The sequence below is a fragment of the Equus asinus genome, chromosome 21, assembly GCF_041296235.1.
Source record: "Equus asinus isolate D_3611 breed Donkey chromosome 21, EquAss-T2T_v2, whole genome shotgun sequence".
NCBI classification, from domain to species: domain Eukaryota; kingdom Metazoa; phylum Chordata; class Mammalia; order Perissodactyla; family Equidae; genus Equus; species Equus asinus.
Genome location: NC_091810.1, coordinates 19,397,454 through 19,422,277, shown reverse-complemented (window position 1 = coordinate 19,422,277; position 24,824 = coordinate 19,397,454). Strand labels below are relative to the sequence as shown.

At 37.8% G+C, this 24,824-nt stretch overlaps 1 protein-coding gene across 5 annotated transcripts in view; it reads right to left on the bottom strand.

Annotated features, from left to right (window-relative positions):
* The window catches only part of RAD18 (RAD18 E3 ubiquitin protein ligase), a 160,038-nt gene that overhangs the window by 32,675 nt on the left and 102,539 nt on the right, over positions 1-24,824 (bottom strand). Inside the window, exon 12 of one of the 5 annotated variants that reach the window (XM_014857936.3) lies at positions 11,240-11,654. The exons of the other annotated variants lie outside the window; for them this stretch is intronic. Coding sequence (XP_014713422.3) covers positions 11,585-11,654 — 70 coding nt within the window. The 3' untranslated portion in view covers positions 11,240-11,584. Of the gene's footprint in view, positions 1-11,239; positions 11,655-24,824 lie in introns of those variants that run through there. 5 annotated transcript variants of the gene reach the window in all.

Below are 24,824 nucleotides of genomic sequence, written 5' to 3'. Positions count from 1 at the left end.
AGCTCAGGGTTAATCTTCCTCAAAAAAAAAAAAGTGCCAATGAATTATTATCAACCAATTACAACAAATCACTTTGAAGCAACATGTGCCTATGATGCCTGAACAAAAAAAGGCAACAACAGTCAATAAACACTGTTCTGCACAAATGTCTTACTGAAGGGATTTCCCGCCACACTCCCAAGACGCTCAAGGAGCTGCATGTAGGATCCTCTCTGGCACGGTTCACGTGTGCACTGGCCTGCGGGTGGGACCGCACCTGCAGTGCAAGCAGAGTGACTCTCCACTACAGCTAGCGCAGTGGTTCTTAGGAACTCCAGGATAAGAATCCTCATACAGTAGTAGCAATACTTTTCGTATTTGTGGCTTGAGAAAATACATAACAATAACAAAGCATTTTAAATGTACTAATATCTTTAGTTTATATCGTATTCATTATAGCAGCACATGCATACATTTAAAAACAGTAGTGCATGCATTTGTGAGATGCTCTTTATTATGCCTATCGATAATTCTGGATGTGCATGTACTTTTGCAGACACTGCGATCATTCCTTCAGGCCCCTGGGTTGGGAAGCACTGATCTCACCTGTCAGAGTACCTAAGCATCTACCATTCTTTATTTTATTCATAACATTGAGAGTGGCCCCCTGCTCAAATGCAAGGGCCCCTGAAAATAAAAACATCAATTTATCATCAGTCATTTTCACCTTACTGTAAACCAGCTTACAACAAGCTTTCCCATTACACAGCTAACTAAATGTGGTTTTTACAAGGAGGGAAGAAGGAAAAGCAGAAAGCCCTTAAGGAGATCCAAGACAGATTTCACCAACTTTATCATTTTCCTAAGAGACAGACACACACAGCACTCGCTAGGGATCCTTAGACCCACTGCCACCCCTATGACCACACAACCACAGAAGTGGTTCTAAACCTTTCCGTTCACAGGATCCCAACTTCGTTATTCCTTACTTTGACAATAACTACACCAACTTTGTAAAGAAAACTGAAGCTGTTTTAATGTAACTTTTTCATTCCCTTATCCCTACTCCAGGTTATGTCAATACCATCACCCTTTCTTCTTACCAGGATAGAGGTAGGGCAGTGTTTCTTAACCTCTTTTCATTATTGCCTTCCGCCTCAAGAAGCTGTTTTAGGCTTTTTTTTTCCCTATTGCCCCTCCATGAAATTTTAATACCACAAATGTATGTCTGTTTATCTATTTTATATATATCTGTGCTTCATACACAAAGAGAGCAAGATTTTTTGGCCATCCTCATCCCCAAGAACCAATTTCCACCCCCTATGGGGCAAAATTGCTCCTACTGAGAACCTGTGAGCTAGGAGAATGGGGGTTAGGGGGTGTCATGTGGTTCTGGGTCCCGGTAGGTGTCACATAGCTAGAAAAACAGTAAAGTCAGCTTCTTGCTGACACCCTCCGATACACACATACAAATTTCTTTTTTTTTAAACAGGAAGGTTACAAAGCACCCCTACTATTCCAGGTAAGTAAGCAGGATGACCAGGCCTGTCGACTAATCTAGTAGTCTGTGATCAATTTACCTAGGGGCTTTCAAATCACCAGTACAAACCACTCATTTGTTAAAGGAAAATATTTGCAGTACATTAGTGACACAAACCTAAGAGGTTTTTGCTATGCTACCTCTGTGAAAACAGATGGCAGAGGAGGCTTACAAAAAACATAGCTCAAAAGTTGTCTGCACCCTCCTCCTCTGCAACTTCAACACCACTGACCAGCAAGCTCCCCGATTTCCTCGATTCTCATCCCCTTTCCTTCTGCTCCAGCTCAGTCACTAACCTGAATGATAACCAAATCACTAAAGTGAATGATACAAAGTTTGCGAGGTTTGCAGTTTTCCTAAAATGAAGCTTCAGGATTATCTGCTATATTTGCTGCTCCAATTCTAGTGACCACTGAGAAGCTGAGAGCTGATACTAAGACAATTAAAATAGCAGACAGAACCGTTCATTCCTTTCTAAAGTAATGTACTTACTATATTCTACTCAAAAGCCCACTCCTGAAATTAAACACACAGTTTCACAAATAGAATCTTACAAAGAGACTATTGGGCATAACAATCAGTGCTACTAAAATTATCACTCTCAGATCTCTTCCTTGTGATGGAAGCAATTGTTACTTTTGAAGTCTTAGTCATTTGAATACGCCTTGGAGATAAAAAATTCCTTTAATATACTTTCAAGACATCTAAAGAATCTTCCAAAGAAGAAAATAAATTACTCACACTGGTATACCCAGGGTCAGAGCACGCACAAACCTACGCATTTTGAGCTTTTAAGTCTTGGACAAGGAACTTGTACAGAGCAAACTTTAGCTTCTCTACTATTTGGGTTTGGAACATTCTGGTAGACCACGCTTTTAAGAAGCTGGATGAACAGGAGATCTGGTACATGAAAGTTACAGCTCCCTATGGAAGGGTGTTCAAATTGTGCTCTCCGAAGTCACCTTCGGTCCAGGCTAGAGTAGATATTATTATCTGGATTAAATACATGTGTGAAAGATTCATAGGCAAAAAATATGAATCTTGAATTCTATGGAATTCCCAACCTCTGTTCAGGAAGACTTTAGTAAGTCTATTGAGAATACCCACACTTAATTTTTCATACATTTAGACCTTATTTTCAGCTCAAACTTTCAGAAGCATAAGCTAAACTGGTTATGTTGGTTAGTCTTTGGCCTAGCTGGTCTTCCTGTAATATTTCACTCTTGTCATTCTCTGACCAAAAGCAGTAGCACATCTTATCAGGCAAAGGAAAACATCATCTTTGCATATTTCTTTTGTAGCATCTTATTTCATACTAGTCAAGATTTTACCACCAAAACTGAAAAGTAACATGCCAAATACCTCTGGCAAAGGCATGACTGGTGATACTACCCAGAGGAAAAATCACAGATTTTAGTGTCAGACCAAGTTAAGGTTTCAGGCCTGTTCCTGTCACTTAATGTGTAACCTTGGGCAAATTACTTAATCTTTCCACGTCTCAGTAGCCTCAGCTGTAAAATAACACATGGAATTCACAAGGATGTTTTTAAGATTAATCAACAGAACACACAGAATGTTTAGCATGGAGCTTGGCCACAGTAAGTGTTCAATAAATGTCGGTTCCATTTCCATAAAACAGCCCTGGGTCTCAAGTACCTGAATAATTGGCTCAGTACTATGCTGCAATTTGCCCTAGGGAACCTGATCACAATGTGCTCTGTTTTAATCTTTGATTTCCACCGTTTCTATGACACCAGGTGTGAATTCATCAGAACTTATTTATCCAGTATGACAGGTACACAGGGTACTGAGGGATGGGAAAAATGCAAACATCTGCTAGAAAAATCCTGTGGATTAAAGATTACTTACAAGCGGAATTTTTCTATTATCTAGTAGTTATTCCCTTCCCCCAAAATCTCTTCTCATAGTTATGGCATTAATTTGAACGTACTTGACTATATCCTACTTTAAAAAAAAAAAAAAAAAACTCCTTACGGACAGATAACTGGAGGATTGATGGAGAGCACACAGTGCCCACCAGACAATGGTACTTAAATGAACGCTGCCAGCTGCCATGAATCCTTCCTCAAACCCCTTTCTTACTAGTCTGTTCTGCAGGGTAAGCAAAAGCTTATATGCCAAATATTTTGGCAATAGGCTAACAATAACATATTAGAATAGTAAACACCCTAGCTTCAAAAAAAAATCAATAATGACAATGACAGAAATTACCATTTTGTGAACAACTACTTCTACAAATCATTGTGATAGTTTACTTACATTAGTTTTACTTCATATAAGCACCCTAGGTTTTATCCCCATACGAGAGATGTATAAAGGCTCAGAGAAATTAAAGTAAGCAAAAAAACCAGGGAAGTGAATGGAAAGCTCGTCTTCCTTCTTCTATACCTTGCTGCTTCAACTAGTGGTAGCAGAAAAATAAAATGCTATTAAGCCACAAGAGTTAAGAATAGCACCTCCTCCTATGTATTCATCAATAGGGTTTTTACCAGACAACCGTCAACAAGGTTCATGGATAAAGCAAGGCTAAGAGTTTCACTGCATGCCACTAAGATCTAGAAAAACACAAAATGAAGAAAGCTTCAGATAGGAGAAAAACAATACCAAAAGAACTTATTCACAAGTAATCCATGCCAAATCCTTAAAAAGAGATGAAACCAAAAAATAACTAAGTTTATGTTCTATTCACAAAGCATTCACTATGTATAATCATCTCATTTGCTTTTTAGAATCACCCAGGGAGGTTAGCAGGGCAAAAAACCTATCATTCCATTATATCAAAGAGGGAACTGAAGCTCAGGGAAATTAATGCAACAATCTACCATGTGCCAGGCACCCTTCTAGAGGCGCAAAGCCATGGCTGAGCTGGACTCCCACAATGGAACAAAGACCACCACTGGCTAGGTATGGGGATCTCATGGACACATAAATTTCAAAGACTTGATGTCATAGTGTCTTAGGTAAAGATACATTCCCCCAGAACAATGTCCCATTCATCCAAAGGACAGTAGAGCTCATGTACCGTCCAGTTTCAGCTCTTTTGAAAATGCAAAAGATGTGGAAGAACTATTCCATGTTCCCACATTGTCTTTAGAAAGTTTCAACAAACAAAATTCATCACCTGCAACAAAATGAACCATTTAGCTTTCAGGGGTATTCTGAAGTCCATAAATATTCCCAGAAAAAAGGCTAAAATAAAATACAAAACAATAATGTATATTAGTAGGAAAAGACTTTGTGGCAACATTAAATTCATTAAATGTCACATTCTTAACAGTTAAAAGACCAAATGTAATACGTCAAACTTCCAAAAGCAATTATGAAGATTTTAAAAAATAACAAAGCTATCACTGCATTATAGTAAAATTTAACTTACGACTTAGGTTACTGTTCAGTTACTTTCATAATGTTTTCTTCAGATACTATTTTCTCTTAATTTGACGAGAAACATAAACTTATTCAGCAATTTTTCTAATAATCCCAGTGCCCCCAAATTACAAAATCCCATTAATATCTTTTTCTTAACTTACTGCCTGCATCACCAACCTGTATTAACCAACTTATAATAACGATATTGATGAAGATAACGATAATTTCCAAAACTTTATTTTGAAGTACCCACTCTTTTTTCTAAAAGTAGATTAATATATTTACATGGTTCAAAATCAAGATGACATAAAAAGATGTACACTGAGGAGTCTCATTTCCTCCTTTGTCCCCAGCAAATCTGTTCTCCCTTGTCTTCGACATGTAACCACTTATTAGTTTGTTGTTTATTCTTCTGGTGTTTCTTTATGCAAAACCAAATAAATGTAAGTATACATCATTTTCTCCTCTTTTAGAAAAGAAACAGAATGCTATAGCTGTTCTGAATTTTGGTCTTTTCACTTAGAAACATATCCTGAAAGTGTCTCCATCATCAGCACATAGAGATTTTCCTTTTTTAACAATCACATAGTATTTCATCGTGTGAATGTACTCTAGTTTAACCAACCAGCCCCAATGATGAGTACTTGAGTAGTTTCCAGTCTTTTATCACTATAAACAATGACTCGATGAATAACCCTGTGTATACAGGTCATTTTGTATGTGTGCAGGTACATCTGCAGGACAAATTCATCAGAATACTGAGTAAAAGGCAAAACAATAGCACTTTTGGTTGATCTCATTGAATTCCTCTCCTTAGGGACTGCATTAAGCAGCACTCCACCCAGTAATAAATGAGAGCACCCGTTTCTCCACAGCCTTACGGCAGAGTATATTAGCACGTTAAGATTTTTGCCAACCTAACAAGTGAGAAATGGATTGAATTTGCATTTCTCCTTCAGCAGACTGTCTGTTCATGACTTTTGCCCATTTTTCTATTGGGTCTGTGGGTCCCTTCTTTCTCCCAGTCTCTAGGTACTCAAAAACAGTATCTATTCTTGAATGTTTTTAAAAGGTTCTATTAAACCACTATAAATGATAAGAAAATGTATTAGCCTGTCTTCTTTCATTGTCAAAAACATTTCTAAGTTATATCTGAAAGTTAAACATTCTTCTTTTAAAGCAACATATTTGAAATTTTTCTCAGTTGATGAGAAAGAATTCCAAAGCAAGCATCTATTACATTTATCTTAATTCTAGCTGCAATTCCAAATCAATTTGTTTGATTATTTCTAGTACCCAACACTATCCTCTGTATTCAGTGCAGGAACCCTGGCTAACCCCAATTAACTACATACTCTGAGCTGTACACCAGCAACTAAACATGGTGAAATAAAAACCCATCTATTGATCTGACTTTATCTGCTGACTAATCACATTTAAAATTCTTGATCACAAATCTCAAATGGGCAATCCTCACTACCAGGCAACCCTCTAATACTGACCTGGCATGTTCTGTTTCCCACTCTCAAAAAGACTCATACTTTCTCAGATTGCCTACCACCATCCTACCCTCACTCTCAGCTGATGAACCTGCCCTACCTACATTAAGAAAATAAAAGCCATCAGGCAGGAATTTGCTGATCTCCCACCTGCACACGTACCTACATCCTGTCTTCCTTGCTGTTACTATGGATGAATCAACTTTGCACCCAGCAAAGACCAACCCTCCCATTCGATCTCACCTCTTGCTGCCTCATCAAGACTTCACTCATTCAATTAGCTGTCCACCCAGATCAGTTTCCCCTTCTCTACTGCATCATGCCTATATAATCACTCCCTTCATCCCCTGTGACCCTCCAGATACAGTTCTAATGTCTATCATCCTTCACAGCAAGTTACTGCGAGTTGTCAGTAGTTGCTCTCTCTCCTTCCTTCCCCAGGATTTCCCCCTCAACTCACATTAGTCAGTCTTCCACCTGAAACCCACTCACTTGAGACCACACCTGCTAAGATCTTTATGTTGCCAAAAAGTCCACAGTCCCTTCTCTAGTCTTATCTCATTTGTCCTCTCAGTCTCTTCTCTTCTGTTAGCTTTCATGATGTCACAATGTCCTGGTCTTCCTCATCCCCCACTGGCTTATTCCTCCTCAGTCTCCTTTGCTCAGTCTCTTCTTTCTACATGTTGGAGTAAAAGAGGGTTCGGTCCTGATTGTCTCTTTCTATACTCCTGTGCTACATGTCTCAGCCAACACCATGCCTTTAATGTGTCTCTCTCCTCCACCTCCACCTCGTTTGATATCTTTACTTGGTTATCTTACAGGCTCCAAAAGAAAAACCCCTTGATTACCAATATGACCCACCTCCCAGCCCCTGGCCAAACTTTCTACTGCCCTTCCCAAATTTCCCCATCTTACTTAGTAAACAGTACCACCATTCACCCCGTTGGCAAAGCCAAAAATTTAGGACTCATCCTTGATGCTGAGCTTTTCCTTGCTCACTATATGCAAACCATCAGAAAGTTCTGCCAATCCTACCTCCAAACTATATCCCCAATCCCACCCACGTCCATCTTCACTATTATCATTCTGACCCACTCTGCCATAAACCCTCGAGTGACTGCTACAAAGTAACCGGTCTCCCTGCTTCCACTCTCGCCTCACCTCTAGGCCCCCGTCCACTCTTCACAGCATCTAGAGACGTCCTTTTAAAACATGTAAACCAGACCATATCAGATCGGACCAATACTGATCAATATCGGTCCCAGATTGATCTGTAGATTCAATGTAATCAACCAAAATTACAGCAGACTTTTTTGTTAGCAACTGACGAGCTGACTTTAGAATTTCTAAGGAGAGGCAAAGGACCCAGAATAGCCAAAGCTAAGCATGGCGGGCATCTCTGGCCTCCAGCATCTTCTTGTTACGACACACAAATATTATCATTTTCTATGTGCCGAGGAAAAGAGTTAGGAAACTGTATTAAACAGAGAAGTATACCTTTTAGGTCACTAATTTTAAATTCTTACAAAAAGTGAAGAAAAGTAGTGTGTGTTCATTTTTAAGGAAGAGAAATAAAAGAACATTAGGTTAATTCCAAACATTGGAGTTCTCTTGGCTCTCCGGAAAAATTCAATTTCAAAATATAATTAAAAGTTTGTGCTTATGTTTAACTTACAAACTTAAGAAACAAAAGAAGACATCAACTCTGAGAGTGTAATGTAAGAGCAAATTTTTTTAATTAGCAAAATTTTCACCACTACAATTAGATAACTGAATCAAACTCAAACTAAATGGGCACAGGGACAAAATTAGGATGCTTCATTTTGTTTTTATTCTTTAGACTGTCAGCAGCATAAATGACCGATACAAACAGAAACCAAATACAAAAAGGTAATGAAATCACAGCAACAGGTTACAATACTCAGCCCATAAGGAGAAGCAGCATCTCAAATGAAAATCTCGTCTATCACATAAGAAGCTTTCATTGATGACAAGTTTCTGTGATAACAGGGACCGAGCGGCTGGGTACGAGGCTCATGATGAGACTTCGTGTCTTCTGCACAGCCAGGCCAACTTCCATATAATCTATCCTGAGAAGGACATTCAACTGGGCAAATGTGGGACGCCTGGCCAATACCAACCACCCACACTACAGAAACCAGACAGAGAGTCAAAGTTTAGGCCATAAAACTCCAGTCTTACGATCTGTTTCAGGAAGAGAAGAATTTTAAAACTACCATGTATTGCTGCATTTTAGGCAGTGGACACTGAACCTCCCTGTGACTCAGTTCCCACATAAAATGACGTGTTAGACTAAATGATCTAGTGCATGAGAAAGAATTATCCCTCCAGAACTATATTTACCCCAAATTTTAATGTTCTGATACATATTTTTAATCTTTTATTTGTACTATTCCCCATACTCCAACAACAGGTTATAAATGGCTAAAATAAAATGTGCTTACAAGGACAAGAGAAGCATACCGAAGCACACATTAACGACATCTTAAAGGCTTCTACAATTGACTTCTGCAGAATTACCTAAAATAAATAACTAAGTAACAAGCAAGCCTCTGCATTTGAGGCCTAGCATGCTTTAACGCTTGAATCTCTCTGAAATACAAGAACAATGTGCACTGCCTACGTGGTAAAATCAATAGAAGTAAGCAAAATCAGCGATTTAATAAGTACTCATGTTCCAGAACGTGACTATTTGTGTGGGAGTAAAGAGAACAGAGAAGATGTGCAAACTAACACTGCATGTCCTTCTAGCAAGGCAAATATAATCTATCATCAAAACCCAGACAATTTAGGGAGTAATATAGGGTATTATTAATAATGATGCCAAGATAAGAAATGGAAACCAGCCTACCTCAGGGGAACCAGAACATACAGTCATTCATATCTATTTGAGATCAGTTTTGATATTTTGAACTGATGCTCGAACTCCATTAAAATGCTCCTAACAAAAGAAGCAATGGTGCCTAAGACAAAAATTCTGATGCAATTCATGTTGTAATGGGAAAAAACCTCGGCCAAGAATTCTTGGCTTCAACTCTCTTGGTTGGATGACTTTAGACAGGCCACATCACCTCTCTGGGCCTCCATTTCCTTACCCGAGATATGAAGTTACTAGATTTAGTGACTTCTTGAGCTACCTTCTAACTTGACAATGTTTGTATTCTATCCTAACATGCTCTTTCCCAGGTTCTGAAGACCTCCAAGGAGACTCTATAACATCGGCTCCTCTGATGCAGAAGCAAAGGTGGTATGAAAGGAGAAGGCAGGAAAAAAGATCTGATTTTAACTTCAAGGTGACTGCAACAGATTATAAACTTGATCAACTGACTAAAAATACCAAATCCCAATAGCATGATATGTAAATTACATATCATTCCTATCCCATCTAATTTCATTCACCAGAACAAGGCCAAAACGATTCAGATTTTTCCTTTTTTTTTGAACTAGAGAGAGCTCTTAACTAGCTGCCCACATTTGCAGTCTGGGAGTGTTGATCCAAAATAGTTACTGATTGGATGTCTAACACTTAGAAGGAACTATAGTTCCTTCAAGGTCTCATACTTACTCTTCTCAAAGTATATGAAAAATACACTCTTGGCTACCCCTTTTTATTTCAAATGAAGAACTGAATTCTGAGCCAGTCAAGATATCTCGGTTTTATGAATCTAGCCAAATATATGCAGAAGCATATGGGACTAGAATGTCTATAAAGTTTACAAAAACGTCTGAAAAACTAAAAAGGGAAAACATACTTTAAAAAATTCAACCTTATGTAAGTATTATCATCATGCCAACCCAAACTCTCAACACTACAGTCATTGTGCCAAAACCCTGGGTGATGATCAGACACTGCTACAAGCTATGACAAGGAAGGTATCATTTGACAAGTATGGAACCTGGAAGGAACTGCCAATTTCTGTAAGCATTTTAGATACACAAGTAATAATCTACTACAGAATTTTAAAACTCTCTCCTGACACAGGAAATTGAAGGGTGCAAAGTTATTTTACAGAGGACCTTTATATCATGGCAGTTCACGAATTTGGTAAAAACAAAAATATTTGCCACTTAGGACTGACTCAGAATGCTGAAAAATCAAGAATTTATTAAAAAACAACAAAAGCTATTATAAAGAAGCTCATCAGATGACCCAATGAAAATGCATAATAAAAAACCCCAAAAGGTGCTAACATGAACTGCCTGAGAGTAAAAGAAAAAACAATAAAACTTATCATTTAACAGCGAGTATCCTTTAGCATTGAGTATTGGAGAAAAGATAAAACTATCTATATTTTCACATTGTTTTTGGAGGATTACTATCAAAATCACTTTTACACTAACAAAAACATGGTAACTGAAGAGGATGCAGCATATTGTACACTGTGCATGTTCTCCCTTGTGATGAAATGTAAAGGCTGGCCTACATCCTCCGAGGTGAAATCATTCTATCAAGTAAAAATATTAGCACAAGAACGCAAAACTGATTAAAAACATCACACAACAGAGACAAAAACAGAATTCTTCCCTTGTGCTACATTTATGGATTAAATTTTAACATACTACTAAATAATAAAGCATTTTATAGAATGTGTTAAAAGTTTTATTAATTAATTTAGATAACTACACGTAACATGTTAAGTGAAAGAGAAAGAAGAACTGTTCAATAAACTTCTTACAACCCAGAAACACTGTCCAATTTACCACTGAAGAAAATAATGTTTTGATGACTTTGGTTTTCCAATATTCAATACATTCTTTGAATATTTTCACACCAATATCCCTCTTTATTTTGATGTTGTAATGTACTTTTAAAAAATAAACTTTTTATTTTAGAATAGTTTTATATTTACAGAAAAGTTGCAAAGATAGTACGGAAAGTTTCCACATGCCCCACACCCAGCTTCTTCTGTCCTTAACATCCTACAGTAGTCTGATACATTAGTTACAGCCAATGAGGCAATATTAGTACATTATTATTAACTAACATCCACACTTGAATTTCTTCAGTCTTCACCTGTCTCTTTTCTGTTCCAGGATCCCATCCGGGATTCCACATTACATTTAGTCCTCACATCTGCTTAGCTTCCTCTTGGCTGTGACAGTTTCTCAGACTTTCTTTGTTTTTGATGACCTTGACAGTTTTGAGGAGTGCTGGTCAGGTATTTTGTTGAATGACCCTCAACTGGAGTTTGTCTGATGTTTTTCTCACAATTTGTCTGAGGTCACTGAGTTTTGGGGAGGAAGACCACAGAGGTAAAGTGTCATTCCCATCACACCATATCAGAGTACATGCCATCAACATAACATTGCCGTTGATGTTGACCTTGATATCTGGCTGAGACAGTGACTGTCAGGTTTTTGTTTTCTCTTTTCTCAACCCCTCTCCCCTTTCTGTCTCTCCGCCTATTTCTCTCTTTTTCTAGCACTTCCTTGATTCCTGCCCCAGCTCTGAAGTCAGCCATTTCTCCAAGAAGCACTGGTTCCTTCTTTTGAAGGCTGTCGTTAGAAACCAAGGTTGGTGCACTAGGTGTGCTGGTCCTAACTGGCGCTCCTGCTTCTTGGCTCGGGAGCTGACAGAGCAAGGAGATACATGCATGTGTACTAGCTGACTTACATACACAGATCTGTAAATATGTCTGCATGCATCTATGTGAGTCTATATTACGCTAAACGTGAGTTCATATTAAGGTCTCCAATTCTAATCCAGTACCACATGGATAGTTTTAGCCTTTCTTGTCCGTAATCTCCCACTCCAACAGTGAGAAACCTGACTCCCATTTGCCATCCATTTTAAGACAAAGACATAGAACTAACATGACAGGAAAAACAAATTATGCTAAGCTACAGATAAGCAGGATTTGGGAAAAGTCTTCTGAAATGATAAGTCAAGGAGAAACCAGCTATAGATTAGAGAAGTATTTAAGGTCCACACATCAGTGCAAATCAAATAGTACGTATAAGTACACTTCAAAATACTACTTTCTAATTCTTAAGCATGAAGAAACAATCCTGAGTAAAAAACATTTAAATATAATTACCCTTAGAACTGCCCAATAGAAGGTTGGCTTTTTTTTTTTTTAATGTCCAAGGAGGGTTCAAAGCCACACAATGTTGTCACCTATTAATAAGGTACTTCTAAAGACTTTCTAACAAGAGACCAGCAGGCTTATTCTGCCACACCCAACAAAGTAACTTCAGAAGTGGGAGAGGATGTCTGTATACACCACAAGGCCCGTTAATAGTACTCTTACCTCTGTTAAGGAGAAACAGAGCAGCATAATGAGGAAAAATGCCCAACAATCAAAGAACTCTGGGTTCTTGAGATTTTCTGCCCAAGGCATATTAAGCATGTTACTAAACTTCACTTTGATGATGGATTCTTTCGTACTTTGCTTTACTCCCATCAGTTTGAGGACTCATTTGTCTCAGAGCTTTGTAGATAATCTGTCCCATTCTCCCCCTGACATTTGCTTATCTATCACTTCTTCAACAGCCCCCAGCCATCCTCATCTCTGCTCTTCCTGGCAGCAACGGGCAAGTGTGCTTGGCAAGCAGGTGCACAGAGGTGCAAAGAAGGTCTGGAATGCCCACAGACATTCCTGTGTTCTCTCGGGCTGGAGAAACAGGCAAAAGCCTGCAGCAGCCCAATTGCACTAATAAACCAGATGTAAAACCAAACCATTTTCCTAGCTTCAGTTGGAATCATTGCCTTGGGAGATCCCACTGGTGCCCTGCCCCATCCCTTTACACTTAGCCCCTCAGTGTACCAGGCTTGACTTCCAACTGTCAGCGCCTATGCCTGAGGTGTCCTCTTGTTGCCAGAGCCTGCTCTGTCACCAGCATGGAAGTCTGGAAGCAGCAGGGAGCAGCTCCCAACCAAATGACTGATTCCTTTGCGCCTTCCCCCTTGGGTGGGATAACTCAGGTGAGTGTTTTAAACCAGCTCTCAGTTCCCAGGAGGATTAAACTCCAGCTGTTCACAGTGACATCTAGTTTGATAACATGCCCCTTTAAATGTTTCCCTTTCCTGTCTCACTTCCCCACTCCCTACAGTGCTTCCTCCACTTTCTAAATTTACTACTTACACTCAAATCCTTGTCTCAGGGTCTGCCTCTCAGGAAACGCAACCATTTCAAGAACTGCATATTCCCACTCTTTCAAGAATGTGAAGAGCAAGCTGGCCTGGCCATAGCAGCATTATCAGGAGAACTTGGGCTCTGAGGTCAAGCTGACCTAGGTTCTCGGTTCAAATGCTGGTATTGCCATATACCATGTGTACAACCCCTAAGAAACTTATTTAACTCCTTTGACCTTTCATTTCCACATCTCTAAAATGGGTTTGCCTGTGACTAAATGACATAACACATGTAATATTCTTAGCACTCAGATAACATTTGTAGAAACCACACACCTCACTGCCTACATTAACAAGACTTCACCATCCACTGTTTCATCGATATAACTTTACTATTCCAGGAGACTCTTCTCCAGGAAGATAAAAGTTGTGAATAACTTCATTGTTGAGTCCAAAAACTTCCTGAAAGACCCACCAGCTTTTCAATAGAAAGGACATGCTCCCAAGATTCTCTGAACCCCTCACCTCAAAATCCTCATCTTGCCGTATTCACCAATTCTGAACTATTAGGTTTATTCAATCCTAACCAAGACCTGCCTGAAACCAAACTTCACAGTCTCAACACACATCTCAACTGTGCCCTTCTGGCTACAAGAGGCTACTCTGACGATAGAGGTGGTGTTTCATCTTCCCTTCAACATGCAATAAACTCAGCTCGGTCTTAGCAACAGGGTGATGGTGCTAGGATTTGATATTCCTTAGATGAATGTCACAATGGTGCTTTTTCTCTTAAAATTTTCCCATCATTCTCCAATTTACCCAGAACTTAGGAAAGGCTGAAATTTAATTACTCCTTAAATTTTCCAACAAATGGTAATCGACATTTCTTCACGTTTTTGTTTTTTGCTCTCTTGCTCTTAAGAATTCTAGATAGATAGTTCTTCCAAAAAAGACTGAAAAGTGAAGAAAAGTTGTACCAAAATATATCAAGATATGGCCAATGGCTAATTAGACTTTTTGTCAAAGTGCCCGCGTCTGTATTGGATCTCCTACACAAAGATGCTGCTAGTAACTTAGCATCAGAGAAGAGGTGACTGTTTTTGCCAAGGATTGTAAATAAAAAGTTAAATGTATTCATTCACACCTTCTCTAACTGAGGTTCTTTTATGACCAACACTTAGCATCGACAAGAAGGTTCATGGAAGTACCAAGTGGTGAAATTGGCTGGTCTTTGTGAATACTCCTGTGAGTACGGAAATCATAGTCCTTGCTTCATTAGCCCATAGTCTCTAAAACACCAAAGCAGACATAACTATGTGGGGTTGGTCACAAACAGATTGACTGAAATAAAAGAAAACTATACTTACCATCCCACGTGGACTCCCGGCTACCACTTTTTTTTGGTCAATAAATCATAAGTATTAAATCTTTCCTTTAGAAAAATCTCCTAGTATAAACAAATTTCTTTGATTATGGACAATGACTCTTTTTAATAAATTTTTTAATTTTAATAATTCCAAACCTATAGAAAATGACTCATATCCTTCACTCAGATTTTCTAATTAACATTTTGCCACATTTGCTTTATCACTCTCTCTCTCTTTGTATTTATGTGTGTTTGTGCATGCGTATGTGTATATAGACTCACACACAATACAGGTTGTTTTTGGTTCTAGGTAGTTTCCCCCTAAATGTCTTTGCCGCAAGCATGTTCGCAGCAAAACTAACTGGCCATAAGGCAATTTTGCCATAAAAGATGAAATAACTGGTTGACAGTTTGGTTACATTTCTTCTACACTGATGAAGTTCTCACACTACTCTCATTTTTATATTATATAAATCTTAGCCCTCAAACTGGTCTATACAGTGATGAATAGACATGGTGGCCTTAAAATAGTAGATCATAACAACTACCTATACTGACTTGATAGAAAACACATGAGAAAATTTATAGGAAGTGTGAAATAAGACAGTGTAAAACAAGATTCCATACACACTAGAAAATGATAACACATCAGTTTGCAAATCCTTTGGTGAACACAATCATCTCTCCCACCTGTCAAAACCAAAAGTTTACCAAGCTACAGCAAAAATATAAAAGCAGCGGCTACTAATTCACGAAAGACTTTGACAACAACAAGTGCTTAGGTACAACCCACAAAATAAAAGCAGCTCTTTGCACAGTACTGCGATGAATCTACACACATTTTAAATGTATTCAAATATTTTTTGTATTTCTACTTTTCATCATAAAGTCTTTTTAATATTGTTATTAATTTTAATGTCCCTCTTCTATTTTTTCCTTTTTTATCTTTTATGGCAAAATTGTGTTACAGTCAATTAGTTATGCAGCAAAAACACTTGCAGCAAATATGCTTAATGCTACCGAACACGGTTGATTTTTTTAATCATTGAGAGTAAGCTGCCGCCATCGTGCCCCTTCAACACTTCAGTGTGCATTTCTTAAGAACAAGTACAATCATCTACATGACAATAAAATTATCAAAATCAGGAAACTGAATATCGATATAGTATTACCTACAGACCTTATTCAACTTTCTTCAGGTATGCCAAAAGAAACAGTATCTCTCTTTAACTTCTTCTGCCTAGAAGTGAAGCGCTCGAATATTTTTCAAAAATAATCTAAAGATTCTTCCAAGGAGAAGCATGACTACTATTCATCTCTGTGCGAAGATAAAGCTTCCCCCCTAGGGTCATAATCAAAAGCATCCTTTCTTGAAACTTAGCACTCAATAAAAATGCAGTTTTCTCTGCTTGCCAAAACTTGGGGAACAAAAGCTCTCTCTTCTTGATTAAGAAGAACAATAACATAATTTAAAGAAATTTGGACAAGTTTCTTTATCTCTTGGAAATCATCTAGCAAGAAGTTATACAAAATTCCAAAATTCTTATCGATTTGTTTATCATCTATCTTCAGGCTGGCAAGACAGAATCAATATAAGACGAATAATTCACATTCTATAAAAGTACTTAAGAATTAAGAATCAAGTTAGCAACAAAACAGCTTCATCCTAATAATTATTTGGATTGGATATACCTATTAGATCTTCAAATAAGATTATTCTTAGCTGTCAGTCTGCCATATTATGTAAGTTTGACTCTTGCTGTAACACAAAGAAAACCAATGTCTTTATTCAACAATATAAGAGTGAGATCTATATTCTGTATTACAGCGTGACTGCATTAATTAAAAAACAATTCCCAATATATTTGCACTCACATTACACCTAAAACAGTATGACTTTTCTCTTAAAAGGGAAAAAAAAGCATAAAAAATTATAAAATGGTGTGATTCTTCTGTTGGAGACAATACTCCAAGCTAATAATGAACAAAAGAAAGAAGGTGTTGCCATGCTTATATCAGACAAAGTAGACTTCAAAGCAAAACAGATAAAGAAAGACAAAGAGGGGCAGTATATAATGATAAAAGGGACGCTCCACCAAGATGACATAACACTTATAAATATATACGCACCTAACACAGGAGCACCAAAATTCGTAAAGAAACTATTAACAAAACTAATAGGAGACATCAACAGCAATACAATAATAGTAGGGGACCTCAACACCTCATTAACACCAATGGACAGATCATCCAGACAGAAAATCAACAAGGAAATTATAGAATTAAATGAAAAATTACATCAGATGGACCTAATAGATATATATAGGACACTTCATCCAAAAACAGCAGGTTACACATTCTTCTCAAGCACGCATGGAACATTCTCAAGGATAGACCATATCTTGGGAAACAAAGCGAGCATCAATAAGTTCAAGAGGGTTGAAATAATATCAAGCATCTTTTCTGATCATAATGCTATGAAACTAGAAATCAACTACAAGAATAAAGCTGGGAAAGGGCCAAAAACGTGGAGACTAAACAACATGCTACTGAACAAACAATGGATTATTGAAGAAATTAAAGAAGAAATCAAATATTATCTGGAGACAAATGAAAATGAAAACACACCGTACCAAATGATTTGGGAGGCAGCAAAGGCAGTCCTAAGAGGGAAATTCATTGCAATACAGGCTCACCTCAATAAGCAAGAAAAATCTCACATAAACAACCTCAAACGACATGTAATGGAATTAGAAAAAGAAGAACAAACAAAGCCCAAAGTCAGTAGAAGGAGGGAAATAATAAAAATTAGAGCAGAAATAAATGATATTGAAACAAAAAAGACAGTAGAAAGGATCAATGAAACAAAGAGTTGGTTCTTCGAAAAAATTAACAAGATCAACAAACCCTTAGCCAGATTCACTGAAAAAAAAAGACAGAAGTCTCAAATAAAATTAGAAACAAGAGAGGAGAAATCACAACAGATACCGAAGAAATACAAAGGATCATAAGAGAATACTATGAAAAACTATATGCCAACAAATTGAACAACCTAGAAGAAATGGATAAATTCCTAGACTCATACAACCTACCCAAACTGAATCAGGAAGAAATAGAGAATCTGAATAGACCAATCACAAGTAAAGAAATAGAAACAGTAATCAAAAACCTCCCCAAAAATAAGAGTCCAGGACCAGACGGCTTCCCTGGAGAATTCTACCAAACATTCAAAGAAGATTTAATACCTATCCTCCCCAAACTATTCCAGAAAATAGAGGAAGATGGAGCACTCCCTAATACATTCTATGAAGCCAACATCACCCTGATCCCCAAAACTGACAAGGACAACACAAAGATGGAAAACTAAACGCCAATATCACTGATGAACATAGATGCAAAAATCCTCAACAAAATTTTGGCAAACCGAATACAGCAATATATCAAAAAGATTATATACCATGATCAAGTGGGATTTATACCAGGGACACAGGGATGGTTCAACATCCGCAAGTCAATCAACGTGATTCACTACACTAACAAAATGAGAAACAAAAACCACATGATCATCTCAATAGATGCAGAGAAAGCATTCGACAAGATCCAACACCCATTTATGATAAAAACCCTCAATAAAATGGGTATAGAAGGAAAGTACCTCAACATAATAAAGGCCATATATGACAAACCCACAGCCAACATCATACTCAACGGACAAAAACTGAAAGCCATCCCTCTGAGGACAGGAACAAAACAAGGGTGCCCACTTTCACCAATCCTATTCAACTTAGTACTGGAGGTGTTGGCCAGAGCAATTCGTCAGGAAAAAGAAATAAAAGGAATCCAAATAGGCAACGAAGAAGTAAAACTCTCACTGTTTGCAGACGACATGATCTTATATATAGAAAATCCCAAAGAATCCATAGGAAAACTATTAGAAACAATCAACAACTACAGCAAAGTTGCAGGGTATAAAATCAACATACATAAATCAGTAGCATTTCTATACACAAACAATGAACCAACAGAAAAGGAACTCAAGAACTCAATCCCATTTACAATCACAACGAAAAGAATAAAATACCTTGGGATAAATTTAACCAAGGAAGTGAAAGATCTATACAACGAAAACTATAAGACCCTCTTGAAAGAAACTGACGACAACATAAAGAGATGGAAAGACATTCCATGAACATGGATTGGAAGAATAAATATAGTTAAAATGTCCATACTACCTAAAGCAATCTACAGATTCAACGCTATCCCAATCAGAATTCCAATGTCATTATTTACAGAAATTGAACAAAGAATCCTAAAATTCATATGGGGCAACAAAAGACCTCGAATTGCTAAAGCAATCCTGAGAAAGAAGAACACAGCTGCAGGCATCACAATCCGTGACTTCAAAGCATACTACAAAGCTGCAGTAATCAAAACAGCATGGCACTGGTACAAAAACAGGTGCACAGATCAGTGGAACAGAACTGAAAGCCCAGAAATAAAACCACACATCTATGGACAGCTAATCTTCGACAAAGGAGCAGAGGGCCTACAATGGAGGAAAGAAAGTCTCTTCAACAAATGGTGCTGGGAAAACTGGACAGCCACATGTAAAAGAATGAAAATCAACCATTCTTTTTCACCATTTACTAAAATAAACTCAAAATGGATCAAAGACCTAAAGATTAGGCCTGAAACAATAAGGCTTCTAGAAGAGAATATCGGCAGTACACTCTGACATCAGCTTCAAAAGAATCTTTTCGGACACCATAACCCCTCACATGAGGGAAACAATAGAAAGAATAAACAAATGGGACTTCATCAGACTAAAGAGCTTCTTCAAGGCAAGGGAAAACAGGATTGAAACAAAAAAACAGCCCAGTAATTGGGAAAAAATATTCACAAGTTATTTATCCGACAAAGGGTTAATCTCCATAATATACAAAGAACTCACACAACTCAACAATAAAAAATCAAACAACCCAATTACAAAATGGGCAGGGGACATGAACAGACATTTCTCCAAAGAAGATATACGGATGGCCAATAGACACATGAAAAGATGCTCATCATCACTAATCATCAGGGAAATGCAAATCAAAACTACACTAAGATAGCACCTTACACCTGTTAGAATGGCAAAAATATCCAAAACCAAGAGTGAGAAATGTTGGAGAGGCTGTGGAGAAAAGGGAACCCTCATACACTGTTGGTGGAAATGCAAACTGGTGCAGCCACTATGGAAAACAGTGGAGATTCCTCAAAAAGTTAAGAATAGAAATACCTTATGACCCAGCCATCCCACTACTGGGTATCTATCCTAAGAACCTGAAATCAGCAATTCCAAAAGTTCCATGCACCCCTATGTTCATCGCAGCGTTATTCACAATAGCCAAGTCATGGAACCAACCTAAGTGCCCAGCAACTGAGGATTGGATAAAGAAGATGTGGTATATATATACAATGGAATACTACTCAGCCACAAAAAAGGACAAAGTCGTCCCATTCACAACAACATGGATAGACCTTGAGGGTATTATGTTGAGTGAAATAAGCCAGACAGAGAAAGACGAACTCTGTATGACTCCACTCATAGGTGGTAGTTAACATATGGACAAGGAGAACTGATCGGTGGTTGCCAGGGGAAAGTGGGGTGGGGGGGAGGGCACTAGGGGTGAAGTGGTGTACCTACAACATGACTAATAATGATGTACAACTGTAATTTCACAAGGATGTTAACTTTCATAACCTGAATAAAAAAAAAAACGGTCATCTATCTTTAGAAGGACGTACATATGAAAGTGTTACCATGAAGTTATTTCTGGCTGATAAAATTATGGAATTTTATTCTTTTTGTTTACCTAAATTTCCTACTTTCACAATAAACATGCATAACACATAAATTTAAAAGTATTTTTGAAAATGTAGGGTTTTACAATAAAAGCAACAAAAGTATCATAAAAAGAAAAAAATGAGAAAGTTTTTGTAAAAAATTAAAGGGATAAAGATAGGAACACTTCAATATACAAAAAAAGAAAAGAATCCAGAAGGTTGATTCATGATCCACAATGGACAACTGGTAAAGGAACACAAATAATTTACCAACTATTACACTTGCCAAAAATAATAGCAATACAGAATTTTAGGGTTAGAAAGTATCTCAACAAAGTCACTAAGTGTAGTACCCCATCTCACTTCTAGCTGATTTAGAATATAAAAAGAAGATCAGATAAATAAAGACCATTTATCTCTGCTATACTATGATTCTACTAAAAGCATTTGGTTGTGATGGATCCCTTCTCACTTTTAATTCTTTTCTTCATTTCTATAGTATTAATTACCCTAATCACTTGGGTATCTCTTTTGACTATTTAGATTCTGGAGTCACCAAATAACACTGGCACTAAGCAATGGATCAATATGCTCTGTGACAGCCCTCTGTCAGGTTACCACCAACCAGTTTTATGACCTACTTTATGAGTTTCCAAGTAGGTGACGAAATTATGTTTGAAGTGAGTCAGGGACCTTATTCATGTTCAGATACCGCATTTCAAAAATCTAAGACAACATTAATGGCAAGACAAACCATTATTTTATGTCACTAAGAGAGAAAAAATTAAGATCAATTTAACTATACTTCCTTTTCACTTAGAATGTTTAAGTTTTACACATTTTAAATATCTGTGGACAGAAGGTTTTATCTCATACCACTGTTGTGCATATTACATAAAAAGATCTGAAATAAACTCATTAAAGTATTCCTAAAATGCCTTCACATTCGGAGCCCGATTCTTCTTCATTGTATTGTGACTCAGTATCTATGAGGTGTGAGTTTTCCCTTACAAAGCCATCCTCTGTACCACAAGAGCACTGGAGATACAGTACTTCTCAAAAGTCCTAGACGACTGTCTCCAGGAATTTCATCTAAGCCACTGACACCCATTCTGCAAACTGAACTCAGGATTTTGTTCCTTTCCTCAATCACATAGCATGTGACTGAGAGATAAGCAGCTTCTGTTCAGAGACAGTAAGAAGTGTCTAACAAACTGACGTTCGACACTCTAACAATAGTCTTTTGCAACATGTGAATAAGTCATGCTATTATGGCTTTGAAATTTCTTCCATCTATTTCAAGGGATTTGACCATTTCTCCTGCCTTCAGTCGATCACGTAACAAAAAGGCAATCCTCTGCACTGTACCTCATTGACAAAATGGAACAAGTCTTTAGACACCTGCGGATATCTCGCTTTCCTAGGTCCTGTAAATCACTCAACTATTTTGCAAGAAAATACGAAATTGCAGTCATTTATCAAATGATGAATACTACCCTCACAGCAAACTTACACCCTGCTGCATTTTCTGTGGCTTTCTTTATACACAATAACTTTTTTTGTCTCTTATTTTGTTGAAGACATTTTATTATTTATTTATTTATTTTTGGTGAGGAAGATTGTCCCTGAGCTAACATCTGTGCCACTCTTCTTCTACTTTACATGTGGGATGCTGCTACAGCATGGCTTGATGAGCTGTGTGTAGGTCCATGCCCAGGATCCAAACCTGCGAACCTCGGGCCACCAAAGCAGAGTGTGCGAACTTAACCACTACACCACCAGAGTGGCCCCTGTTGAAGACATTTTTAAATGGCAAACCAACGTAATGCTAACAATACATGTAACTCAACTGAAATGATGACAGTCTGGAGAGCCATAATGCTCACACACTGACAAGTATAGCATGCCTGCAACCTGGCTCATAGCAACTGTAAGGCACCATTGATTACAGTACACATGCAATTTCAGACATTAAAATGTAAAACCAAAAATGTATGTCTTAGAATCAATAAATCATTCACTTAATAAAGGTCTTATAATAGACCTTTGGCAGGAGATTTTTTTTAAAAATGAGTGAGACTCAATTCTTAAGGACTTCAACGAGTAATAATAGCAATGACAAAGATAGTCAAATAAGTATAACACAAGACAGGATTTGATTTCAATCAGCTGCTATGGAATTCATATACACTGCTATAGAAATTCACAGAGGAAGTCAAAATTACTTCCTGCTTAGTGGGAAGAAGAAAAGACAGAGATCGAAGTAGGGCTGAGGGAAAGGTGTCATTGAAGAGCAAACTTAAGGAACGACTGACAGAACAATGTGCTAGAGGAGGTGGATGAATTTGTCCTAAGAAATAATATGTCTTTATCTCATCATTGACAGGAAAGAAGAGTCTTTAGAAATACCTTAAGAAACATGTCTTTCTCTCATACTTAAAAGGAGAGAAGAGGTTAGAAATTACAAGAAATCTTAAAAGGAAAGGAAGACAGGTCAGACTAGCTGTCCTCGGTGGACTGGGAGACAAGGTGTCTACTGGAAGTGAAGAAACAGACACAGGCAGTTGGTCCGGAACAGGTGCCGTGGGAAATGTAACGGGAGTAAACTAGAAGACTGCACCTCAGTGTGAGTGCCCGGCTGAGGCCACATTCAGTGACGTCTGAAAGCAACTCCACAGCCCAGGCTCACAACGTTCTCTGGCAAAGTTCAAATATAATTGATTTTGTCCTTATAAAAGTACAACAATAATCATCTATTTATCAAAGACTCTCACATCTGTAATCTCACTTCATCTTCCCAACAGATCTGAGATGTAAGATATGTTTATGTGCTTTTCATAAATATGGAAGCAAGCTTCAAAAGACTGACTCCCAAATCACCCAGCAGACCTGACCCGAAGCCATTCAGCTGTAAATCTACTACTTTTCCTGCGACACCACAGCTGCTTCCAGCTGCATCCTTACTCCTCCACAGCCTGCTCCTGAATCAGAGTGGGAGGAGGGGTGTGTGTAAAGACATACACACATGCATAACTAATTCAAAATGTGAAACAGAATATAAGAGCTTACTTTAAAAAAATTTTTTTAATGGTTTAATAATCCTCTCACAGTTCAGTGATGCCAGTAAGTGTGTCCAAGGCCAATATCTCCAACAAACTCATCCTATTTCCCACACTCTCACCACCAGATAAATATCCATCTTGCTGCCATGTGTTTCCCACTGGACTTTCCCCCATTCCCCTGACTCCAAGTTCATAAGAATATCCTGTTTCACCCTGGCCTTCTGAAACATTCAGGTATCCCATGACTGTGGTTAAAAGCTAACTCTTTCTCCCCTGGACTCTACTTCCTCCATTTTTACCCTGTATCCCTACAAGACCTGTGTTTAAGAACAAATACTGCCTATACGACTTGCAGGAATGGCCTGATCTACAGAAACTGTGCAGCAGTACCACACTCTTAGAGAAAACTCAGGCCATGTGTTTTTCCTGTACCCAACTTGAGATACTATGTTTTTGACTTTGAAGATGTTAGGGGTGAGGTGAGATTTTCCCTTCTAAATACTTGATTCTGAATAATTTGAAATTGTTTCCCAAGAACCCTAGAGTTTTGGGGTATACTCCTCTTATAAAAAAGTTTCTTAATTTGATTTCAGATTACACATAATCTATTATTCTAGAGCACTGTTAACAATTTTTAAATGAACAATATCAAAGATGAAATAATTTCCAAGACATAGTCACCTGCTGCTGGTAGCATTTAAAACTGGTATAATTCATTCGGAAGGCAACACCCCCATCAACCACAGTCAAAATGATGTTAACGATAAGGAAATACTTCACTAGAAACAAAAGGCTCTGTATAAGGAGGGCTTTACCACAGCTCTAGGTGTATAAGTAGACACTGGGTAAAGCGTAGACATCCAACAGAAACTGAGGAGTTTGGTCAGTCATAGTATCGAAACACAAGAGAACAGTGCACCCACTAAAAAACTGTTTTAAAGATGAGGTAAGAAACATGAGTAGCATTTATGATCTAAGTGGAACACCAGAACACAAAATGGTATATATATCATGATTTAACAGTATGACATCTTTTAAAAATACAGCACCTTTTTAAACACCT